The sequence below is a fragment of the Pezoporus wallicus genome, unplaced genomic scaffold (assembly GCF_028554395.1).
Source record: "Pezoporus wallicus isolate ANWC-B61680 ecotype Strahan unplaced genomic scaffold, APGP_CSIRO_Pwel_v1 contig_6275, whole genome shotgun sequence".
In the NCBI taxonomy this organism is placed as follows: domain Eukaryota; kingdom Metazoa; phylum Chordata; class Aves; order Psittaciformes; family Psittacidae; genus Pezoporus; species Pezoporus wallicus.
The window spans coordinates 1,854,892-1,877,418 of NW_026636901.1; the positions used below are offsets into that span (position 1 = coordinate 1,854,892).

Consider the following 22,527-nt stretch of genomic DNA (forward strand, 5'->3'; position numbering starts at 1 on the left):
TTAATAAGTTTTTTAAAGCAACTCTTCTCTGCCAGCTTATGCCAGGACATGGGTTTCAGTGTGTGATGATGTTTAGGGAAAACAATAAAACTTGATATTGTAACAGCAGAATAATCCACACAGTCTCATTTTAGCTCATGATCCAAATAGATTCTAGATATAGTAATAATTGGGCAGCTTTGAAGTACTAGTTGTTACAGACTGGATGACCCTGAATACTAGCTTTGTATGGTATCATGACAGTAGCCTTACTGCACATTTAAAACTATTGCTTCATAAAGCAGCAGAAGAGCTATGTTGCCCTTGATCTTTCCTTGACCTTGAGTGCATAAAGATCTGGTGCCAGGATCAGGCTCTGATTTATATCCCTAATAAGTGATATGATTTTATTTGTGCCAATACCTCAGTGCTGTTTGAGATACCCTGAAATCTGTCTGCGACTTCTGATAAGAATTCTGTAATACAAAGATGTGTACCAAAATTATTGTTGTGTATATGGTAGATGAATAACAAAAGATTGTCATTTCCAGCTAATATTTGAAGTTGCTTTCAATAGCGCCAAGGGAGGTTACGTTGCCCTTGATGACATTTCTTTCTCTCCGGTTTACTGCAGCAATCACACAGGTATGACTTCTTATTGCTATTTGCCTTCTTTGTTTTCCCCTTTTGCTTTGCCCTTCTGAACTGCCTGTAAGTACTTGCAGTATTTGGTAGTCATATGCAGATAACACCTTCTCAACTGACCAGCACCACTGGGCTACTCTTCCTCCTGGTGACAAAACAGCAGATAAACACTGATACCATTCATTTGATGCAGAAACCAGACCTTGCTTCAAGCATCTGCAATTGAAGTGCAGGACTGAATGCTGTATTTGCATACCCCCAGCTTTTGAACAAATTACCTCTTGTAGGCATGTCACAGAAAGAGAGGGGTATTTTCCTAGGTGTGATGGTATCAGGAAGAAAATGTCCTATGCTTTTCATTATTGCCAATGTAGGGAATATTTTCTTCAATGCCGTGTGCCCTGAGGTGTTTTTCAGAGCCAAAACAGGAGCCTTGCCTTCCTGTCTTCACTTTTCCAGGAGGTATTATTTATCTCAGACAGTGGTGTGTCTGTCAGATTTTCATTAAGCTTTCACAGCAGCAGAAGTCAGCTGAATCCATGTGATCTCTGCTGTAGAGACACTTGGGATGAAGGACTTTGTCATTTCTGAATACAGCCTCTTAAGTAGCTGTGTACTGGTTCCTTGCATCTTACTGTAGCACTGAGCAGTAGTCAAAAGTAGATTAGTAGTTTCCCACTAAGCACATCCATTCTTTTGGTAACAAGCTTGAATTTTGGGTTAATGTTTTGAAGTGATCAAGGAGAAAAAGATTTGTTACCTGTCTTTAACTTCTTGAAGTCTCTGCTGCACTGTTGAAGTATCAATAGCAGGTAGATTCCAGTTACGTTATTAATCCACAACTCTTGGCTGAGTAAATCTAGTTGTTTCATTAACTCCTCAATGCCTATTCTGTTTTTGCTTTGGTTTGCAACAAAAATAATGGTTTATATTTTTAGTATGCTAAGGATTGAAGCTGTTTGCTCATGGTGTTTTCCATTTTAATTTTCAGATGGCTTATATGTTCTGAAGTATATGATAAATTTTGTAGTAATTTCTGCCCCAATCCTAATTTAATCACACTATCACAGCTCAAGTTCAGATCTTCTCTAACTGGGAAATTTGATAGGGCCAGTTAGAGCTTTCCCTACTAACTCTGATTTTGATGTTTTGTGGTGGTTTTGGGTTTTTTGGTTGTTTTTGGTTTTGTTTTGTTTTGTTTTGTTCTATTTGAGAAATGAATGTCAATCATTTGCTTTATATTTTGTTGTAATACAACAAAGCTGGTTAATCTTGCAGACTTATCTCCTATTTCCATCTTCAACTGTTTTAATTAGAGATGTTAAAAAGCAAGAGATCTTTATTCTTCTTATCATAGCAGTTTGTATAAAAGCATCAAGTTTTTTTCTGTATTCGTCTGGAAGTTTTGGTCAACAAAGGTCTCAGTGTTAAATAAATGGGAAAAAAAAGGTATCAGAGTATTAAGCTTGCTCACCAAAGGATGAATCAAAAGATGGGTTTAAAATGCTGCATGGACCTGTGAGGGCTCCAACTGTGTTTTCTTTATCTAGGAAACCCATGGGGAAGGGCCAGGCTGCCTCCTTTTTCTCTGTAGTCAGAGAAAGACACATGGGCAGTGCTTAAATTTGTCTTATTCGAGGCTGAAAAGACCACAGGAATCTCTCCAAAGCCAAAATCTCGCTTCTCCTGAAGCCGATCGATCACCTGTGTCTCTGCCCGTGCCAGGAAGTCCCTCTTAGCCTCCATGCAGAAGGGTGGTATGTGTGCTGCCATAGGCTGATGCTCACAGGGTCCTGACTCCTGATACAGCCAAACCCATGACTGCTTTGGGTTGCACCCCTGCTTCTCCCAGCATCTGATGCAAGTGACTGATGAGGCTTTCAAAGAAGTACAAATGTTATATTTAAAAGCATCCATTCACCAAGGGGATTTCTTCAGGCTAAAGCACATCCTGACCCATGAATTCCACACTGCAGATCAAGGTGGAGCCATAGGCAGGGCTGGGGGGCTTCACTTAGCTGCAGTGCTAAAACATGCGAGGCATAGTTCCAGATGTCAGTAGTTACGAGATGAAGCAAATACATGAAGCAAAATATTACATACTTACAGCATGCATATGCACACACATTATGCATTACTACAAAAGTTTTTTTAAAAGTGCTCTTTAAAAGACTATTGAATGTTTATGTAAGAAAGTGATCCCCTTGAAAACTGAAATATGCGTCACCCATGAACACACATTAGCACAGTCATGCTTATTTTGTCCAAACATCTTTTGGATGAAGGAGCAGGATAGAGACAAATGGTCTGAATGCCTTTGTGCCTTATGTCCTGAAGGAAGAATCTTCTCTTAATATCTGTATTTTTTTTATATTTTATAAAGTCTGTGAAGGAGGTTACACCCCATCTCCAGCATAAAATACAAGAAAATAACACCCCCTTGCAATACAAAGTTGGTTGTCTGATATCACTGTGACTGTGCACTCATTTTCCATAATACAAAAAAAAGATGAAACAGTATACTTTGGCATCCTTGTGCTTCAAATACCTATGCTTATAATAATGTGCTCTTCCTAACAGGACATACGTGTCTTATCTTTTAGGAACTCCTTTCAATCCTGCTGCAGCAGGCTGCAATTTTGAGGAAGGTCTATGTAATTTTTACCAGGATCACAAAGATGGCCCAGGATGGAGCAGAGTGAAAGTGAAGCGTAATGTGTATAGAGCAGGAGATCACACTACAGGGTTTGGTAAATCAAAACTCGTTTCCACTAGAAAGTCAAACTGGATTTAAAGGTTAACCTGTTGTATCACTGTTCCCTCTCTTAAACCATGTCATCTGGTTAGATTGCCTCACTGCAACTCCCTGCCATTAAAAATCTGTGTACACCCCTCTGTCCCAGCTGGGCCTCTGGCTGTGTTTCCCCACATGTATCACCCATTGAAGAGTCCCACAGGGCCATAAATCAGAGTATCTTCACTGTACAAATCTCTAGTCACTGAAGGGATGATTCCACAAACATATGCAAACAAATATAATACTAGCTTAATGCATTGCTTTTGATATAGAGGAATGGTGGGTTCTTAGTTCTTCCAGGCTTAGGACTGTTGGCATTTTTAAGGGAAAACTGTGAAATGTTGTGTAGGGAAGCCATGTAGTGAAAGGCCTGATAGCAAGTTCTGAAACTCACACATCTTTTTGTGTATTCATGTTTCTTAATCAAATGTGCTGAAGCCTCACCTCTTTATACTTGCTGGAGGGAATACAAGGCCTCGTGCCCTATCCTTCATTCTTTGGTCGCAGAGTGCTACCCTTGAAACAGACAGGTTTCCAGAATGGCCAGAGAATTTTTCATTGTAAATTTGAGAAGTGCTTATTTCGGGTAACTTAGCCATGTGCCAGTTTAGCTTGAAGCATCTGGGATGCTTTTAGAGAAATACTTCCTTTCAAACAGAATGTGATAATCTGTTTCCTGCCAGTAGAAACTGTTTTTATAACCAAAGTCTGATGCAATAATGGAAGCTGCTTTAATACCAAATCAGCTCTGCTAATTGTGTATTAGAAATACTCAATAACTGAACTGTCTTGCAGGCTATTACTTGTTGGCGAACACAAAGTTTACATCACAGCCTGGGTACATTGGACGTCTGTATGGGCCAATCCTGCCAGGAAATTTACAGTTTTGTCTGCGTTTTTATTATGCCTTATATGGGTTTTTCAAAATGAGTGGCACTCTTGCTGTTTATATCTTTGAGGAGAATCATGTCGTTCAAGAGAAAATCTGGTCTGTCTTGGACTCTCCAAAGGGAGTTTGGACTCAAGCTGAAATCTCCTTCAAAAAGCCTATGCCTTGCAAGGTAAGAGTCAGCTCTTCAAATCTGCCAAATTCTGGATGGAGATTTTCCTTGCCTTCTCATCTGAGGGCCATTTGTTATCTAGGGATTAATCCTAAGTGAGCTATACCTGCAAAGTGAAATACTGTTCCTAGGCAGTACTGCAGGGCTTAAGAGTATTTCTTTGCAGCCTGACTCCCATGGGAACCCTGATACAGGATATCCTGACACCAGGAATGGAGCAGTGCTGCCCTGCTGTCCTCAACTGTAATCACAGTATTTGTGGAGATTTTACCAGAGGAGCTCTAATGAAAGCTAGTTGTGTCTTGGTTTCTCTATAGGCTCCAGGTTCACTCATTTTTGTTTGTTTGTTTCCTATGTGACTCGGATCAACGTACTTGATTACAGATTTTAGTCCATCTAAAAAGTCAGTACTGACGAGTTCTGGTCAAAATGGGGAACTGATCCTACTATTCTAAGCTCAACCACTGGGTTAAAATATGGAATCAGAAGTCCGTGTAATTTAGAGCAATGGACTTGAAGGATTGAACATCTGGTTGGAGAGGTCACTTTGTTATCTCAGCGACTTAATAAAAATAACATAGTATTTCATATCACCTCCTGAATAAGTCCTCAAGCTGCTGTTATTCCTCATCTGCACTTTGTTAGTCAATCAAAAAAGATTGACTTTTACACAAATTTGTGTAAGTGCTACTTGTGATTTCTGTAATAGGTTTTCACTATCTGTGAGTCATCTAAGGAGGACCAGATGGATAACTACATGGTAACACTGAGATAAATCCAGCTTTTTTTCCATTGTGATAGTACTGTGAATATATGTCTGAAAGCCTGACTTACAACTTAAGTATTTCTAAAATACAGGCAACCATCCTAGGCATCTTCCCCACTATAAAACTAATTTTTGAAGTGGCAGTAGTTACTGAGTTTAACTTTTCTTGGGAAAAAAATAAAAGAAAGAAGAAAAAAAGTGTTTTTCTTTGAAATAAACACACTATAAAAGAAAAAATTCACAAAAAAAAGGTGCGTAACTGTATTGAAAGGGAAGTTTAAGCTGGAAATTCAAGTCCTAATTGCTGATTAGTGTTTTCTGTCAGGCATTTGATATCTTAAAAATTTGACGGGATTTTATGTACTTTTTTAATGTATAAAATTTAATAGAATTTCTAATTTGCTTCTATTGATATAGGAAAAAAAAAAAATCTGCCAAGCAAGTGCATGATAGAAAAGTTTCTCATAGTACCACCCCAAAATATTAACTGAAAAGTATTTTTCTCTATTTTTAAAATCATGAAAAGGTATTGGTTAAAAAGGCAAGCTTATAGCCTGCTTTTGCCACCTCCTGTTTATGTATTTCTTTATTATTTTTAAGAAGGTTTGGTAGCTTGTGTAATGCAGTACATTGTGTGAGTACTGATGACAGCTGAGCATGACTTAAAAATGGTTTATAGCCTTGGAGGTGGCAGTGTTTTTACCATCTGACATTTACATGGAAAGACTTTTCCAATATGAATTTATGAAGAACTAGTTTTATGTTTTCCTAGAAATTGGTATATCTAAAACACTTGTGAAGAAGTTTGCCTAGGATGGAAAGCTTTTCATGAATTGCAGCTTTCAGGACTGTAGTTACCAGTCTGCCTGTAGGCAGTAACAGATAGGGAGCATCACAGAGGATAATAAGGAAGTCAGGCAAATACCCTCGCTGCTTCTGAGCCCCAGGGATGAAAAACTGGTGTAGTTACAGGTTGTCTGATTGAAATATTCACAAGCAGGCTTGAGTGAAGTTGCACAATGGGCCAGATTCTGGCTTTTCCTTGCAGTATCATGCCCAGATCTTCAACCTTAATACTTATTTTGTTTGTTTCTTCTTTTCCAAGCCAACAGAAAGAAATGAAGGAGCACTATATGGCATTGTATAAATACGTAGCTTAGTTCTCTGTAAAGCTGTGTCTGCCTAGCACCTAGTAAAATAGCTGTTAAGAAACAGTAATTTCAATGGCCATTTTCAATGCAGACCAAAGTGGAGGTGGATCAGAGCAGTTTTGCTTGACAGCAGGGAGAGGTGGGAACCAGCAAGTCAAGGTTCAGGTTCTGGAGGGAGAAACAGTATACAGAAACATGAGAGAAACTAGCTCACCAAAGCTTGACTTCTCTTGTTCTCTTTCCTCCAACCTGTCCTTGTGTCTCTTGCCTTCTCACTGATGCACATTTGTCTTGTCTAGCCTGCCCCACAAGCAGCAACACTCCCCTGCTTCCCTTCCCCATCTTACTCCTGGCATCTCAGCTCCAGGTAGTCCAAGTTTTTGTCTCTAATCCTGCCCATGTTACAGTCTGTTTGCCCTGCTTAGCCCAGTTCTTACAAATTTGTTTTTAAAAAACTAATGACTTGGCAGAAAGCACAGTTCTGGCACAAAAAACAAATCCTGACACTTTTCATGCTCCTACTCCAAAACCTAGGAGTGCTCAAGCTTTTCAGAGAATTTTTAAATAGGGGTAAAATAAAACCTTTTCCATTTCCGAGACTTGTTCTCGGAAATCATGGAACTGTTTTGGACTAAATCTTCCAAAACAAGCCTGAAGGAAGGACCCATCATGGAAAATCTGAGCTGAAATCATTGTGCCTTGGCAATGTTATAAACAAGTTTAAAACAGTCTTTTAATGGAGTGAGGGTGGTCTCAAAATAAGATAGAGATACTACCTTTCCTCTAATGCAGATGTGATGGCGTTCCATCCCTGGTGGTGTTCAAGGCCAGGTTGGACAGAGCCTTGAGTGACATGGCTTAGTGTGAGGTGTCCCTTCCCATGGCAGGGTTGGAACTGTGTGATCTTAAGGTCCTTTCCAGCCCTAACTATTCTATGATTCTACGGCTGATGTGCCTGTTGCATTGTTTTCTGAGATGCATCATGACTAGACTTGGATGATAAGATGTTGTAGGCATGCACAGTAGTTTGGCTGATCAATTTGTTGGTTACCGGGTGTGACTTGTAGGTTGGGTCAGTGCCTGTGGAAACAGTAAACAGTCTCCTGTCAGTTCCTTAGCAGACAGTAAAGTCAGCGAGGCAGCTGTTACGCTGCTTTGCCAGGGAGTCCGGAAGGTCGTTGAAGATTTAGCAGCCAATTGATCTAAAATACCTGGTTACCTATGTCCTTTATCTTTCTTCCACTGCAAATACTGCTCCCAAGGCATTGAAAACAATATAATATCCGTTTGATGTGTTTTAATTTTAATAAATTTGTTTGCATCTGGACAATAAGAAAGCTAAAATTTTCATCCTTGGTTCCTGTCATGGTTTTTGAAAGTTCTTTTTGAATTAGCTAACTGCAGTCTGGCACAGATTGCTGGCTTGAGTTGTGTGAACAGGAAATGTGAAGCTGACCAACAGGCTTTAATGCAACACTTTGAAAATATCATGTTGAAAAAGGTTAGGTGGGTATGAGCCAGCTAAGCAAGTCATAAATGTTTATATACACTCATATATATATATGTATATGTGTACATACTGCAAATATGTAAACTATGTAATAGGAAGAAGGCAGGAAATTTTAAATCCTGATTTCTCAATTTGTACTTGAGCAAGTCTCTTTTTTAGTCAGTGTAAGTTCCTATGACCCTATACACATACAGTATTGTTTTCATACTCTGTTGTGCTCAGGAAATAAATGTGAGAAGGAAGAATTAAAAAAAAAAAAAAAAAAAGAAAAGAAAATAATTTCCTAACCTTTTTTTTGAACAAATGGAGCCCTTCATTCGTTGTTGTATAAGCCTCTTAAAGGGCAGTGTAAAAATCTAAGTCTGAAATATGTAGATTCTTTTGATCTGATTGAACATACTGAAACTGATCTAATACATGTCAGGAGAATGTCAGAGCCAATTGAAAGAAAAATTCACGTACGGTATATGTAACCTGGAGATGCTCACATTCACTGTGGAACAAAAATCTGTATTTTAATATTGTGTCTGTGTATTTGTGTGTATATGTCACCATGAAAAGATAATTATTTTATGCAACTTCACATCAAAGTCTAAATGCCTAGATTAAAATGACCCGGTTTGAGTGCAGCTGGGTCTGCTTTTATCAGTTCTGTTCATTTCTGCTAGATTTGGCTCAGCATTCTGAAGCTCAGGTTTTCAAAAGCAAACATCTCATGTTGTTTATCCATCCATGCAAGTTACATAGCACTGTAGTGATTGAATACCTTCCACAGAGTTTAAAAACATACCCTCACAAAGACAGCTGGCATTTTAACAGTCCACCCTACATCATCAGAGTGGTTGTGGCAGCATTTCCTGGGTTTTCATTCTTTTATTCTGCTTTTTCTTCCTCTTTTTTTTTTTTCCCTGCTCACTCTCCTTGAGTTCCTCTGTTTGTTTTCACTTGTCTTCTGTAGCTAATTTTAGTTGAAGTTTCGAGAAAGCAAAGTCAAGTGACTGAAAGTTGCACTTCAATATTTACATGTTTTAAAACAAGCAAAAGGGAGGACTTTTTCAGAAATGGCTAAGCACTGAAACCCTTTGCTGTGCGATGCTGTGGAGGCCAATAGCATTTATGCATTTAAAAAGGGATTAGGTAAATTCATGGAAAATGGACCTCACAGTGACTGCAAACATAGTGGTAATGAATGACCCCCAGTTCAAGTTCTTCAGCTCTCTGGGGGGTTGAACACAATATAACCCTGTACTCTTTTCCCTAAATATGTTACCACACTCCACCTTCCGAGGGCTTGATATGAGGGTTTTCAGACCTTTGTTCTCATATCATCACTGTGATGCTGCTCAATATTAAATCCTACAATTTTCCGAGCATTTCTCTTTTTCTGCTGAGAAATTTGTGTCTCCTGCTTGTCCACGAAAGTCATAAGTAACTAAAGCAAACTTGAACACAGGATGAAGTCCTAGGTCCCTGTAATCAAGTCACTAGTATAAAGGACACAGTTATCCGGTCTGGCACCAAGTAGAGAAGAGCTGACATCCTAGTCTTCATCTCCTCCTCCTCTGGAAAACCCCCACTTGTGTCAAATAAAGGAGCATTTTGGTACTGTTCTGATGCAGCCCTTGATCAGTCATTCCACAATAAGGTATGCAACCTAAAGAGGCTGAAATGACCTGCAGTTTTATAGTATGGCTCTTCTGCCCTTCCTTCTCTCACCTCTAAACCAAGAAACTTGTTAAAGAACAGTCACCAGAAATGCCTGTTTAAAATAAGAACATTAGGATCTGTAACAGTAGGATTAGTGCTTGCAAAATGTGAATCCCACTGTCTGTGGTGTTTGACTTGGTTGTGGAAACGACATACTAAAAACTAAAAATTATTCAGGCTAGAAAGTGCTGTCTAAGTGGCTTGCATTTCACAGTAGCTAAGCAAGGAGATATCTTGCATGAAATATTTATTACATACCTCCTTTTGGTATCTGTGATATGTAACTGACATTTCCTTTTTTTGCTCCATTCTGGGTACTTAATATTGTGATATTACCATGCCACATCATCTGACAAGACTCCTCAGTTTAAAGGCAAGAATCTTCCCCTCTTATAAAAAGAGCCAAAGAAAACTGTTTCACTGAAAAGAGGATAGAGCCCATAATAACAGATATCTGGAAATCCAGGAGAGGCCTGTCAGGCAGCTGAGGACACCATTTCTGTGCAGGCAGTATTCTCTACTAGATAGTGCAATCCAGTGAACATAGATGTAGCATTAAAAGCCTCTTGTCCTAGGTAGTTCTGTTAATGTTTTTCTTTCATTGTTTGTTTCTGCAACTCATTTATTTGCCCTTGGACAGGAAAGATTTTTTAAAATATTTGTTTAAACGTCACAAGCTTATTACCAGTATTATCCAATTATTTACGTAGAAGCTTTCATAATCCATTGTTTTCCTGCAGAAGCTTATTGTATTTACTTGGCAAGAAATTGAACTTGCATGGTGAATGCCATTTTAAATCAATACATTTTTAAATGACAGATGCTTGCAGACATTCTAATTTTAGCATAATAGCTTACTTGCATTCTTGATAAATGAGATTCTGACTGTTTAAGACAAAGAAAAACAAGCCATTTATAATCTGTTTTAATTAAGCTTGCTAAAAGTAATTTGGATTACACGGATAATGCTTATATTGAACAGCCCTGGGACAATCAGAATGGTTCTTCCATTCTCCTGTGCTGGCTTACACCCTTGTACAGCTGTGTACTAGTGTGACTGACTGGAAAGTCAGGCTTACTCTTTTGTGAAAATATCTTGACTGCTTCTTTGTGTCATGTCACACTTTTGTTTCTGGTGCTTGAATTATTTTTGGATTTCATAATACTGAGCTTTTCGTTGCTGTATGGAAGTTACAATAGTTGATTCTCACAAAAACCCACCTCAGACTCCACTGTAACTGCCTTTCTCCCTTAAGAAATTGACCATAGATATGTGTATAAGCAACAGAGTTTTGGGTCTACACTAGTATAAAGTATGTAGCTTAGTAATATTCACTAGGCAGAACCAGGTAAATTACTTTGCTGCGGAGGAAGAGCTTGCTCTTAAGTCACCACATTTGGCTGCTGTCACAGTTTTTCTTCCATTTGGCTGCTCTGGCTCTCTAATTGAGCAAGAGCTACACTCCCTGGGATAAACAAGTAGGAAAGAAAATACACAGAACCCATAGGAGTCTAGGGGCATCTTCTTTTATCCTGTTCTCAATCCAGCTCCTTTTACAAGCTTCCCCATTAGTCCTTCCTTAAACTGGAGTTACCATACTGCATGTCCTACTCTTTCTTCTCCTCCAAAAGAAGGTAAAAGTTACATACATATGTTTTAACTCGCACCTTCTTGTAGAGATGCAGAGTGCTCAGGATGAGAAGTCCCTTCTACCTCACTCAGTACCTGCAGCACAACTCAGCAACATGCCATGGGAAAAGTGAAAATCTGCTTGCTCTACCAGCTGTTCTCATCTAGCATTGCTCATTTCTGATATAATACAGAACAAGAACTGATTATCGATACTTTGAGGCTACACGGCAAGGGAACATTAATTGAGTACTGGAAAATAAACAAACCAGCTTCCAAGAGCAAGGGCAATGATTTGGAAGGAAACTAATGCCCTGGCTGTGTCCTGTTACTGGAACAAAAAGAGGCATGAGAAGAAAGTGTGTTTTATTTTTCAGTAACATAGGCAACAACTGAACTTTGATAATGTTTTTAATTTAGCCTCCAAGATAGCATGCAAGTCCAGGAGTTACCTAGTTTGAAACAATTAGTATGTTGTTCATCTGTTATGGTTTATGAACAAAGTGTGAGCTGAGCACAAAGATCCCCCTATTCTCTTCTCCAAGGCATGAGATAACTTCTTAAAAATTTACTTTGGAAGAACTGACCTAGGAAATATTTTAATTCAGACCAAGAACAAATGTAAAGCTTCATGAGATTAGTCCTATAAAGACTGTAGAAAGGATTCAGAGATCTGATGCAGGGTGAAATTGAGCAGCTGAGTAAATCCAAATCGACACAATTTTGGTAGGTAAAGTTCAAATAGTCAAAAATGTCTCTTTATGAAAAAAGAAAAAGAGTGACCTGTAAATAAAAATATCTTCTATCTCATTACTTAAAACTAAATCAAGAATATAACAACAGTTAGCCAAGGGGACAATGAACAATTTCAGTCCATTTGCTGTAGCTAATACTGGAAACCACATTCCCAAGCAAAGTTCCCCCATCCCTTTGCAATTATAAAGTCTGCCCATGGCAGCATGTCACTCAACACCACAAAAAGCAAGTGGAGAATTGGTAACACCAAAGCTACAGATGACAAAGCTGTACAAGTTTACAAGTGTCACCGAAACGGATCAATACTTTGATTGTACAAAAGCTACTGGGTTAATGGCCTTTGAGAGACCAACAGTTACTGTTGCAGTGCTTTTGAAATAGAGGGCTTTCTGCAGATCCAATGGGTAATTATGTACCTTGTATGGAACAAATTATTGCAATTTAAGAATAAAGAGCTTGATCCTGCTCCCAGTGATGTCAATAGGAAAACATCACTTAAAACATGATTCCACAGTGTGGAAATGTTTCACAAACAAGGACTGACTGATCTCACCCTTTCATGTGTGGTTTTCTGAAGATTCTTGGGTTTAGGACTATAATATGTCTTTAGTTTATTACAAATGTTCACCAGAATGCTTCCATTAAAAGCCTGGTGAATGATGTCTACCCAATGTCTGTATTTATTGTATGCTTAATACCAAGAGATGCCACCATTTTTAATAGATCGTTCCTGTTTCTTGAGAATGAACATTGAAAGTAGGAAAGTTTTTGTCCTGTTAAAGTTTAAGACAGCAAAAAAAGAAGGCAGGATTTAGGCTACTATACACTCAGCAGTTCTGCATGCTATGCAGGAGCACTCCTCAAAGTCCTGTAACACTTTACAAGACAGATAATCACTATTACTGGGATTGGTAGCATTGAATGGAAAATGGTTTTAAAAATTGCTCCATCCTGGGCAGCATCATCCATACATGCCGCAAAGGTTTAAGTGTAGTTATGTCCCAGGCTGTTTCCTAAGCAGATAGGTAAATAAATACTACAGAGCAAAGCAGTCTTGCAAAATCAGGAATAATGACCACATTGAAGGTGTTACCAAGCCTGCTAAAAAAGGACATATTATAAATATACTTGACTTTATAATGACATGAATGACTTTATAACCTTTTTGTGTCCACATGAAACTGTGTATTTCTCATCCAACAGCATTTAACCGCAAATATGTAACTGAGGTGTTTATGGTTATTCCAGAATACTAAAATGTTAGAAGTCTAACAGTCTCCAGTCACTAGCTCAGACCTCATCACAAAGGAATTGTTTTGGAAAGCTCCTCCCAAATTATGGTCATAACTTTAAGGGTCAGACAGATGGTTTGCAGTGGTTAGGCAAAGAAAACTGTCAGCAGTGTTTTCAGAAAACAAACCTTATTGTGTCTTCTGCAATTTGAACAGACTTTGGTCAACCTTGGGAGAAGGGCAGATGGGAATCTTACAGTCTCTTTAGATTTTATTTTGTCATCTCATGGATGACATATTTTTCATGGCAGAATTAATGTGTAGACAAATAAAACATCTTGGACACTATTTTTAATCTTCACAAACCCAGATAAACACTGTGAATGATGCTTAGCATTTCCACCTTCCTGCTTTATGATATGGCCTTGTGTCATTTATGAATAATCCCGATTTATGCAGTAGTTTCATCTCTATTGTTCTTTGTATTTTTGCCATGGCCATTTCTTTTGGCCATTGCTCTGCATTACTCTTTCAGATGTATTTTTCCATGAATAAAACCTCCTAGTTGTAAGGATAAGATAGCCGAGGACATTTTTTTAGCTGTTCACGTTGGTTGTGCGGGGGGCAAAAAAACTCAACAATCTCAGTGAATCATGTTTTGTCATACACTGAGAAACACACACTCCCCTAATAAAATGTTAGCTACATATAGACATATATCATTTGCCTATAAAAGTGAGAAAACACTCTCGAATGAAAACACACATCTAAATCCCACTGGATTTGAAATTTAAGTCATTGTCTGTATTAGTATGTGCCAAAAAAAAAGTGGGCTCAAAATTTCTGTTCTGTAGATGTGAAATTATTAGCACATTTGGAAAAATCTAAAATTTCAGACTCTTAATCCCAGCTTTTGTTGGATACCTGAAACTTTCTTCATGTATTGCAGGTTGTCTTTGTAAGCTGGTGTAAAAGCTTCTGGGACTGTGGACTTGTGGCCCTGGATGATGTATCATTGAGCCTGGGAAGCTGCCAGGCTGCTGGTAAGACCATGTATAAAGACCATGTATATTTGTCATCCAACAGCTGCTACCCTTTTTACTAAGAGTTCATCGCATACCTTCGTTTTCCAAGCCTATCCTACAGCTGCCTTCATCCCACTGTGGTTTCTTTTCCTTTTCCAAAAAGTACTGCATAAACCCTATTTTTGCAGTAGCAAAGACCAGTTTTTGTTCACAGGCGTGCCACCTAAAACCTAATCAGCATCACATAACTGACTCTGGAGCAGAGTATATATATATGAGCATCCCTTGGGGCACTACAATATAAACCAAAACAAGCAAACAAACAAAAAAAACCCCAAACAACAGAAAACCAAAACCAATAGTCCAAATGAGGGGAAAGGAGTTTTCAGATGGCTTTTAGGAAACCAGGAATGGACCCAAAAGAAATATTTTCAAAACAGTGTCATTCTTTTAGTCCAGAAGTACAGTTGTGCCAGGCCAATACATAGTCCCTTATCTGAACTACAGTTCTCTAATGAAGACAGATGAGTCTAAGTCTCTCTTTTGTAGTGGGAGGAACTGAATGTTTTTGAGCAAGACTTCACCCTCAGAAATGCACAGGCTAACTTCTCTGAATCCACCCAAACTCCCTCTTCTGGGGCTCTTTAAGGCTTGACAATGCAACGATTGTATTCTAATTTGGAAACCATTCTCATGAGACAGGCATCAATCTATAATCCCATTCTTCTTCAGAATAAAGCCATGCCTTTGAAATGGTGATGAGGGCATGCCATTTATACTCCCATGTAAGAATAACTTTTTAATGACCTCTTTTGACTGTATTTCATGCATTCAGGCATCTAACCATTACAGAACCGAGAGAAATTACATGTATAAAACAAGGTGCTATTTTTCTAAAGTATTTTCAATAGCAGTCTGTTACCTTTCTGTAATTACTAAGTAATTTGAAAAGGAACCAAAGGTGCAGAACTGATACTTGGATGTACAGTCATACTGGATCTTGTCACTGATGGCAGCAGAAACATGTCCCAACAATGCCCCATGAGGGCATACATAAAGTTATCAAGGTTTCCTTCTTTGCAAAAGGTGAAAACAGCTCAGAGTGTCTGCTCCTGAACTACAGATTGAGATCACAGTAGAAGAGCTGACAGAAGCTTCCTGGCAAGCACCTGAATTGTCAAGTTACTGTCTTCTGCATAATCTAGTAGAATTGAAGTAATGAAAATAATCTAGTAATTGCAGCTCTGTGGTCTGTTGTATGTGGTATTTGAATCTGGTGCCATGGCAACATAGGAGAGCTAAATGTGGTGTTTGATTTCAGATAGAAACTCCAGTCTTTGGCAAGGCTCATTTAAAATGCATGTTATACACACTGGAGCTCATTAAACTGCTTGGGGTGCCACAATAGTGAAGAAAACTACACTGGTATAGCCCATTGCGCAATAAGAGTTAGAATGAGGTAATAAACTCTGTAAGATGTTTTACAGAATACTAGTACATGTTAGTGAGCCAGACACGGGTACAGATTTCCCCAAACCTGTGAAGAAGATGAAATTACTTTTCACAAATCAGTTTGAGGCCAGCTTTTTTAAGCTTGTGACTACTGGAAATATTGCTAGGTAGATATGAGTGATTTCAGCAGCTGAGTGAATGCAATACATTACTAGTACAATTTCTCCATATATCTGTCTAATACATTTGCAGTTTTCAACAGTGTCTTCTCCTTATAGATCCACTGCTGCCCAGTCCTGGAGAGTGTAATTTTGAAAAAGATGAGTGTGTGTTTACCCAGAAGAAGAGAGGTCGTGGGAGCTGGCATAGGAGGAGGGGTCCAACTCCCACTTCTTACACTGGACCAAAAGGAGACCACACTACTGGGGTAGGTGAGTTAAGCCCCACATTGAACTTTCAGAACACAGATCGGTAGTTAAGCAAAAATTCTTTGAAATTATAACCTAGAATAAAGTTCTTACTGTTCTGTTCAAAACAGTTATCAATGAAATGAAGTAGGGACATTCTTAGGGACATGAAAACGATTTTGAGAATGTGACATTTAATCTGAATTATCCACAAGCCAACTGGATAATTTAGTCTTCATGTTTTAAAGTAGCCCTTTCCTTTGCAAGAAAAAAAGACAGGATGACTTTCTAGACCCTGCAGAAATGTCTGCTTCCGAATCCCTAGTTTATATGTGAATATTTAGTGAATATTTAATGAATATTCACTACAACAGGCAAACAAGTGGCTGGGATCTCTTCTACCTGAACACCTTGCTGTTCAAACTTAGAAGAAAACATGAATAAGAAAAGAAGTCCCATAGACTCTTTGTCTTGAAAATCTGCTCCATAACCTCACCTGTGTAATTTAAGGTATTTAGGCAAGCGGGGCCCTATTAGCATGAGCGAGCACACAGAAAACTACAGCAGAATTGCCCCCATACTTGAGGCAGTACTGATGACTTTTGGTAGTGATGAACTGCACTGGGTGCTGGTGTTCCTCCAGAGAAGGACCTCAGTAACAACTCCACTTACCTTAGCATAATGGGGGAAATATAACCCCTAATTTCAAGAAGAGGAAAATGGATGACCCAGGGGCCTACAGACCAGTCAATCTCACCTCTGTGCCTGGCAAAATCTTGGAGCTGATTCTCCTGGATGGCATGCTAAGACACATGAAAATCAACAAGGTGCTTGGTGACAGCCAGCATGGCTTCACTAAGGGGAAATCCTGCCTGACCAAATTGGTGGCCTTCTATGATGGGGCTACAGAACTGATGGACAGGGGTAGAGCAGTTGACGTCATCTACCTGGACTTGTGCAAAGCATTCGACACTGTTCCACACAACATCCTTGTATCTAAATTGGAGAGACATCAATTTGATAGGTGGACTACTCGGTGGATAAAGAACTGGCTGGATGGCTGCATGCAAAGAGGTGTGGTCAATGGTTCAATGTCCAACTGGAGACCAGTAATGAGTGGTGTCCTTCAGGGATCGGTGTTGGGACCAGCCTTGTTCAACATCTTTGTTGGTGACATGGACAGTGGGATTGACTGCGCCCTCAGCAAGTTTGCCGATGACACCAAGCTGTGTGGTTCGGTTGATACACTGGAGGGAATGGATGGCATCCAGAGGGACCTCAACACGCTTGTGAGGGAGGCTGATGCCAACCTTATGAAGTTTAACCATGCCAAGTGCAAGGTCCTACACCTGGGTCAAAGCAATCCCAGGCACAGCTACAGGCTGGGGAGAGAAGAGATTCAGAGCAGCCCTGTGGAGGAGGACTCTGGAGTGTTGGTCAATGAGAAAATGAACGAGCCACCAGTGTGCATTTGCAGCCCAGAAAGCCAACCGTATCCCAGGCTGCATCAAAAGGAGCGTGACCAGCAGGTTGAAGGAGGTGATCCTGCGCCTCTACTCTGCTTTTGTGAGACCTCACCTGGAGTATTGTGTGCAGTTCTGGTGTCCTCAACATAAAAAGGACATGGAACTGTTGGAACAAGTCCAGAGGAGGGTACGAGGATGATCAGGGACTGGAGCACCTCCTGTATGAAGATAGGAAGAGAAAGTTGGAGCTGTTCAGCCTGGAGAAGAGAAGGCTGTGTGGAGACCTCATAGCAGCGTTCCAGTATCTGAAGGGGGCCTATAGAGGTGCTGGGGAGGGACTCTTCATCAGGGACTGTAGTGATAGGACAAGAGGTAATGGGTTCAAACTTAAACAGGGGAAGTTTAGGTTGGATATAAGGAAGAAGTTCTTCCCTGTTAGGGTGGTGAGGCACTGGAATGGGTTGCCCAAGGAAGTTGTGAATGCTCCATCCCTGGTGGTGTTCAAGTGCAGGCTGGACAGAGCCTTGGGTGTCATGGTTTTTTGTAAGGTGTCCCTGTCCATGGCAGGGGGGTTGGAACTAGGTGATCCTAAGCTCCTTTCCAACCCTAACTATTCTATGATTCTATGATAATGGATGCAACTGCCCATAGGCTTGTGAACTTCAAATGCTTACATAAGCTTAAAAGGCTTTGGGGGCCTTTGGATTTGCCCTCTTTCACATTGGTTAGCATTCATTCAATAAGTTATAAAGTCAGTTGCAGACAAGCTGGTTCATTCACAGTAGCTATCTATCTATCCAGTCTGTTAAAAATTTTAGCCAGATTACAAAAGCAGTTGGACTGCCTAAAGGCTCACCAAAAGCTATTATTATTCTGTCAACTGTGATCGAGTGTAAACCATGTTAAGCATTATCAAGCATTGTTATTTCAGCTGTGCATTTGAAGTTTCACTCTATGAAAGCTCAATTCAAATTACTCTGGAAAACTAGTTTGGTTTTAGCTAACAAAATATCAAATACTCCTAGTTAACAAAGTAAAAAATGTTTTATCTTGTTTCAGATATCTTTATCTAAAAAGATGGCTTTGTGCATATTCAGCAAAATCTCCATTTCCCATCTCCTGGTAAAATTTCTGTAACAGCTGCATCCTGCAGATTGTATGGCCAAAATTCTACATGTGGAATTGAGAATGCATACGGGAATATTTCTTTTTGGCTTGTAATATCTGATCACCAGCTAACTATGTTCTTCCATTGTTAATTCTAAATAGTACTGACTCTGGCATAAAAATCTTTATCAAAACAGTTTCAATAATAGTTTTTTACATACTGAGCTTGTTAAGCATAGTGAACATGCCAATAGAATGTATTCTACTTTGCTAATATTTGCTTGTGTATCTTTTTAAGGATATTACATGTACATAGAGGCATCTGACATGGTCTATGGACAGAGAGCATACCTAGTTTCAAGATCACTAAGAGGAGTCTCTGGAAAACAGTGCTTGACATTTTTCTATAATATGTATGGAGCTGGGACTGGATTATTAAGTGTTTATCTAAAAAAGGAAGGTGATGAAGACGAGATTCCTTTGTGGAGGAGGACAGGGGAACAAAGCATCTCATGGCTAAGGGGACTGATAGAATATGAAAGTGATAGAAATTACCAGGTAAGAAAAAAAACCCAACCCCACCCAACCCACAAAACAAAAACAAAACAAAATCAAACGAACAAAAACCAGTCAAAACAGAATATTGAACTGAACAATGTGCTAAAATCCAAGTTTTGGATTGTATGAAGAAAAAAAAAGTTAAATGTAGATAGCATTGAATGGACACCTGAACAAGCTGAAGTAACATGTAATTTCTTACAAATGAAGGTAGGGAAGGAATTACTGAAGACATTAATAGGCTTCAAGTATGAAAATAGTTCATTAATTAAAAAAAAAAGTATTTAAATGCTGTTTTCCCATTATTTCTTGTCAGCAGTAATATATTCTTATTTATATCACTTGCAGAATTTCTTTTCCTTTAGCTGTCTAAAGTCCTGTCTAGATCTGACATAACCACTATGCTGTGATAAAACGGCTGCTTCTTGCAGGACAGTCTTTTTGAGGTGGCACCAAAGGCAAGGGAAGTTAACCAAGCCAGAGCTCTGCCTTTGGTTTCAAGAGTGCTATCATTTCAGTAGTGCCAGAGACAAAGCTTGCTTCAGTTTCTCTGTCAAAGAGGAAGCTGAAATTACTGGCCTGATCATTAACCAAAGATGTTGTCTGTGTATTTTTATTCACTTTGCCTTAAGAGTCTGGAAATTAATTAGGAAACAAACAATGAAATCAAAACAAACAAAACCAACAACAAACCCCACACATATGACAAAAAGAAACCTTTTTGAAGAAAAGAAACAAGTTTACCCTCATCAGTAAGACCACAACAATATTGTCATGCTTTTTCTCCCCTCCAAGTTTTGCTTACCTACGGAACACACACAGCTACACACCTGGGCTGAAAAGCAACACAGAAATGCCACATTGCTAGAGACAAATTATGAGTGGTCTATAACACACAGCCATTTCCTAACAAACTGTGCAAACAGATTTGCTTCCTTTAGCACACCACACACCCAAATTCTCTGACCAGGGCAATCAGTCCACTGACGGAGCATAGAGGTTTCCTTCCGAGAAGCAGGCTTTCCAGACACACTAGATCATTGAACAGACTGCTTGGGTACTATTTTTTTTTTTAGTCCTTCCTCTCCTGTGGGATTCATGAAAAGCTGTGTTTTACCTTTACAGATTATTTTTGAGGCGATCCGTGGTGTGTCAATAAGAAGTGACACTGCTATTGATGATATTCTGTTTCAGGCAGGACCCTGTTTAGGTAAGTTTAAACAGATTGTTTATCTTAGGAGACACCCAGCAATTCACAGTGCATCTTGTAATTAGAGAAGTGATACTTCTTCCCTTGAACCACCCTGAATGGATCTGAATTTAGTATTGTGCTGCTGGATTAGTGAAGAATTTTTATTTTCTAATAAGATGAGAGACAATCCTCAGAATCTGCACTAGTAGAGATGCTGTAGACTTCAAAAAACATATGGCAGTCTCACTTTAATACAGCATGGTAATTACATTCTGTCTTATGCATTCTTATGTATGATAAAAATACAAATAATTACAGTATTTTCCCCTTCTTTGTATTCTAGAAGTGGAAGAAATTCAATTCTCATCAGGCTATCCTGACAGCTTAAATGAAATTGAATATTAAATACAGTCCGCTGAATGGAATGAAGTGCACAGAAGACCCATATGTGAGAAACTGCACAAATTGTTTATTTTAAAACATGTTTTAAGTAAATACTGGTTTGAGTATGCACCAATGTATAAGAACACAGAGCACTTACGTTCCTCGCCTTTGAAATGAAATTACTGACTCAGGGCTTCTTAGACTGTTGGGGGATTTTTTTATATTTTTTCTCTTTTGCATGAGTTTTGCATCAGTTATTACGTAAACGCTTCCCATTTTGCACAGATCATTCATTTTAATGCACCTTTTAAAAAAATAAACAACAACCCACCTTTCTGGTACATAGGTAAAAAGATAAAAGGTGCACAACTAGGATCCAATATTGTGTCATCTTAAATCTGCATTCAGTGAATGTTTTGTGTTGGGTACAGAATGGATTTTTGTTAAGGAAATTATAAATATTTTGAAATAATAAAGAAAATAGTATTACCTATAGTTATTGCTATAGGTAATACTACACCTATAGCAATACTAATACCTATAGCAATAGCTATTACCTGTAGCAATAGCCTACAGGTTAAGTGCTATTACTCATGATGACAAATCTCTCTGGGAAACTCTTAACACTCTGCTAGCAATTTTTTGTGGTTTTGTATTCTTTAACAAATATATTTGTCTTCCTTACCAATAACAAACTCACTTTTAGTGTTCCAGTATAATTCAGTGTAAGCTGCTGACATTTTGAACTATATGAAATGAAACCCTTTGAAGCCATGCTTTCTGGCATACAAGTCTTGTTTGGTTTTTTTTTTTTCAATTGTACACTCACAGTGAATGTACTTACACTTTACCCAACCACAGATGCCTTGCATTGTATTAGTAGGAAACTGAATTCACACAACTTACTAATTTTTAAAATTTGATGTGTTTGTGTACAAAGTTTTGTTTTGAAATTATAACTTCCTAATAAAATGTAACTTTGAAAATCATCTTATTGCTCTGCTCTAGACTTTATAGTTATCAATGCAATGAGAAAAAACTGACTCTAACAGCCTGAATTCACTATTTTGAATATGCGTGGGTCACATCACCTAAGACATCTGACAGAAAGCAATCTGATCTGCTACAGGAAGTTCTTGTATTAAGCCATTGAAACAGTTCTTACAATCACCAAATTCAAGTTGTTGCCACAAAACGTGAGCTCTGAATAGTGGGAATAGCCTTTTCTTTCAGAACAAAGCATATTTTTCCAAACAGCCTGTAAGGGTAAACAGCACCCAGGACAATCTAGCTCCTTGCATCTGCAGTCAGTTTTCATGTTGGTGACACAAACAGTTGAAGAAATTGTTCAGTTGAATACATTCAGTATTAATGTGTTTATTTGACCACACAGATTGAAGCAGTTTATTATTTCCTAAAGACTAAGGAAGAGCCAAAAGTAACTGACAACTACCTATCCTAGCTATCTACAGTCCCCATTGGCAGCTGATTATGAACACATCACTTTTAACATTATTCTGAAAATTAAAACAATCAGAAACAATGAACTGTTTCTTAAGAGTCAGTGTTGTTCTGTAAAGCATATGCCTTTGGGATCGACATTCAGATCAAATTATTTAAGCAGAAAATAAGTGAAAATGAAGTGGTTAAATTCATCAGGCTTGCTGGTTTTCCGTAATTCTGATGGGACTTTTCTGTAAAC

General features: G+C 38.7%; 1 protein-coding gene across 4 annotated transcripts in view; it reads left to right on the forward strand.

Annotated features, from left to right (window-relative positions):
- Nucleotides 1–21,125, forward strand: part of MAMDC2 (MAM domain containing 2) — a 58,211-nt gene extending 37,086 nt beyond the window's left edge. Inside the window, exons 7-14 of one of the 4 annotated variants that reach the window (XM_057402163.1) lie at nucleotides 531–624; nucleotides 3,228–3,374; nucleotides 4,217–4,482; nucleotides 14,184–14,277; nucleotides 15,990–16,142; nucleotides 18,990–19,249; nucleotides 20,375–20,459; nucleotides 20,785–21,125. In XM_057402163.1, coding sequence (XP_057258146.1) covers nucleotides 531–624; nucleotides 3,228–3,374; nucleotides 4,217–4,482; nucleotides 14,184–14,277; nucleotides 15,990–16,142; nucleotides 18,990–19,249; nucleotides 20,375–20,459; nucleotides 20,785–20,846 — 1,161 coding nt within the window. In that variant the 3' untranslated portion in view covers nucleotides 20,847–21,125. Of the gene's footprint in view, nucleotides 1–530; nucleotides 625–3,227; nucleotides 3,375–4,216; nucleotides 4,483–14,183; nucleotides 14,278–15,989; nucleotides 16,143–16,761; nucleotides 16,861–18,989; nucleotides 19,250–20,374; nucleotides 20,460–20,784 lie in introns of those variants that run through there. The other 3 variants (XM_057402164.1, XM_057402165.1, XM_057402166.1) reach the window with 3 other exon arrangements.
- The last annotated feature ends 1,402 nt before the right edge of the window (nucleotides 21,126–22,527 follow it).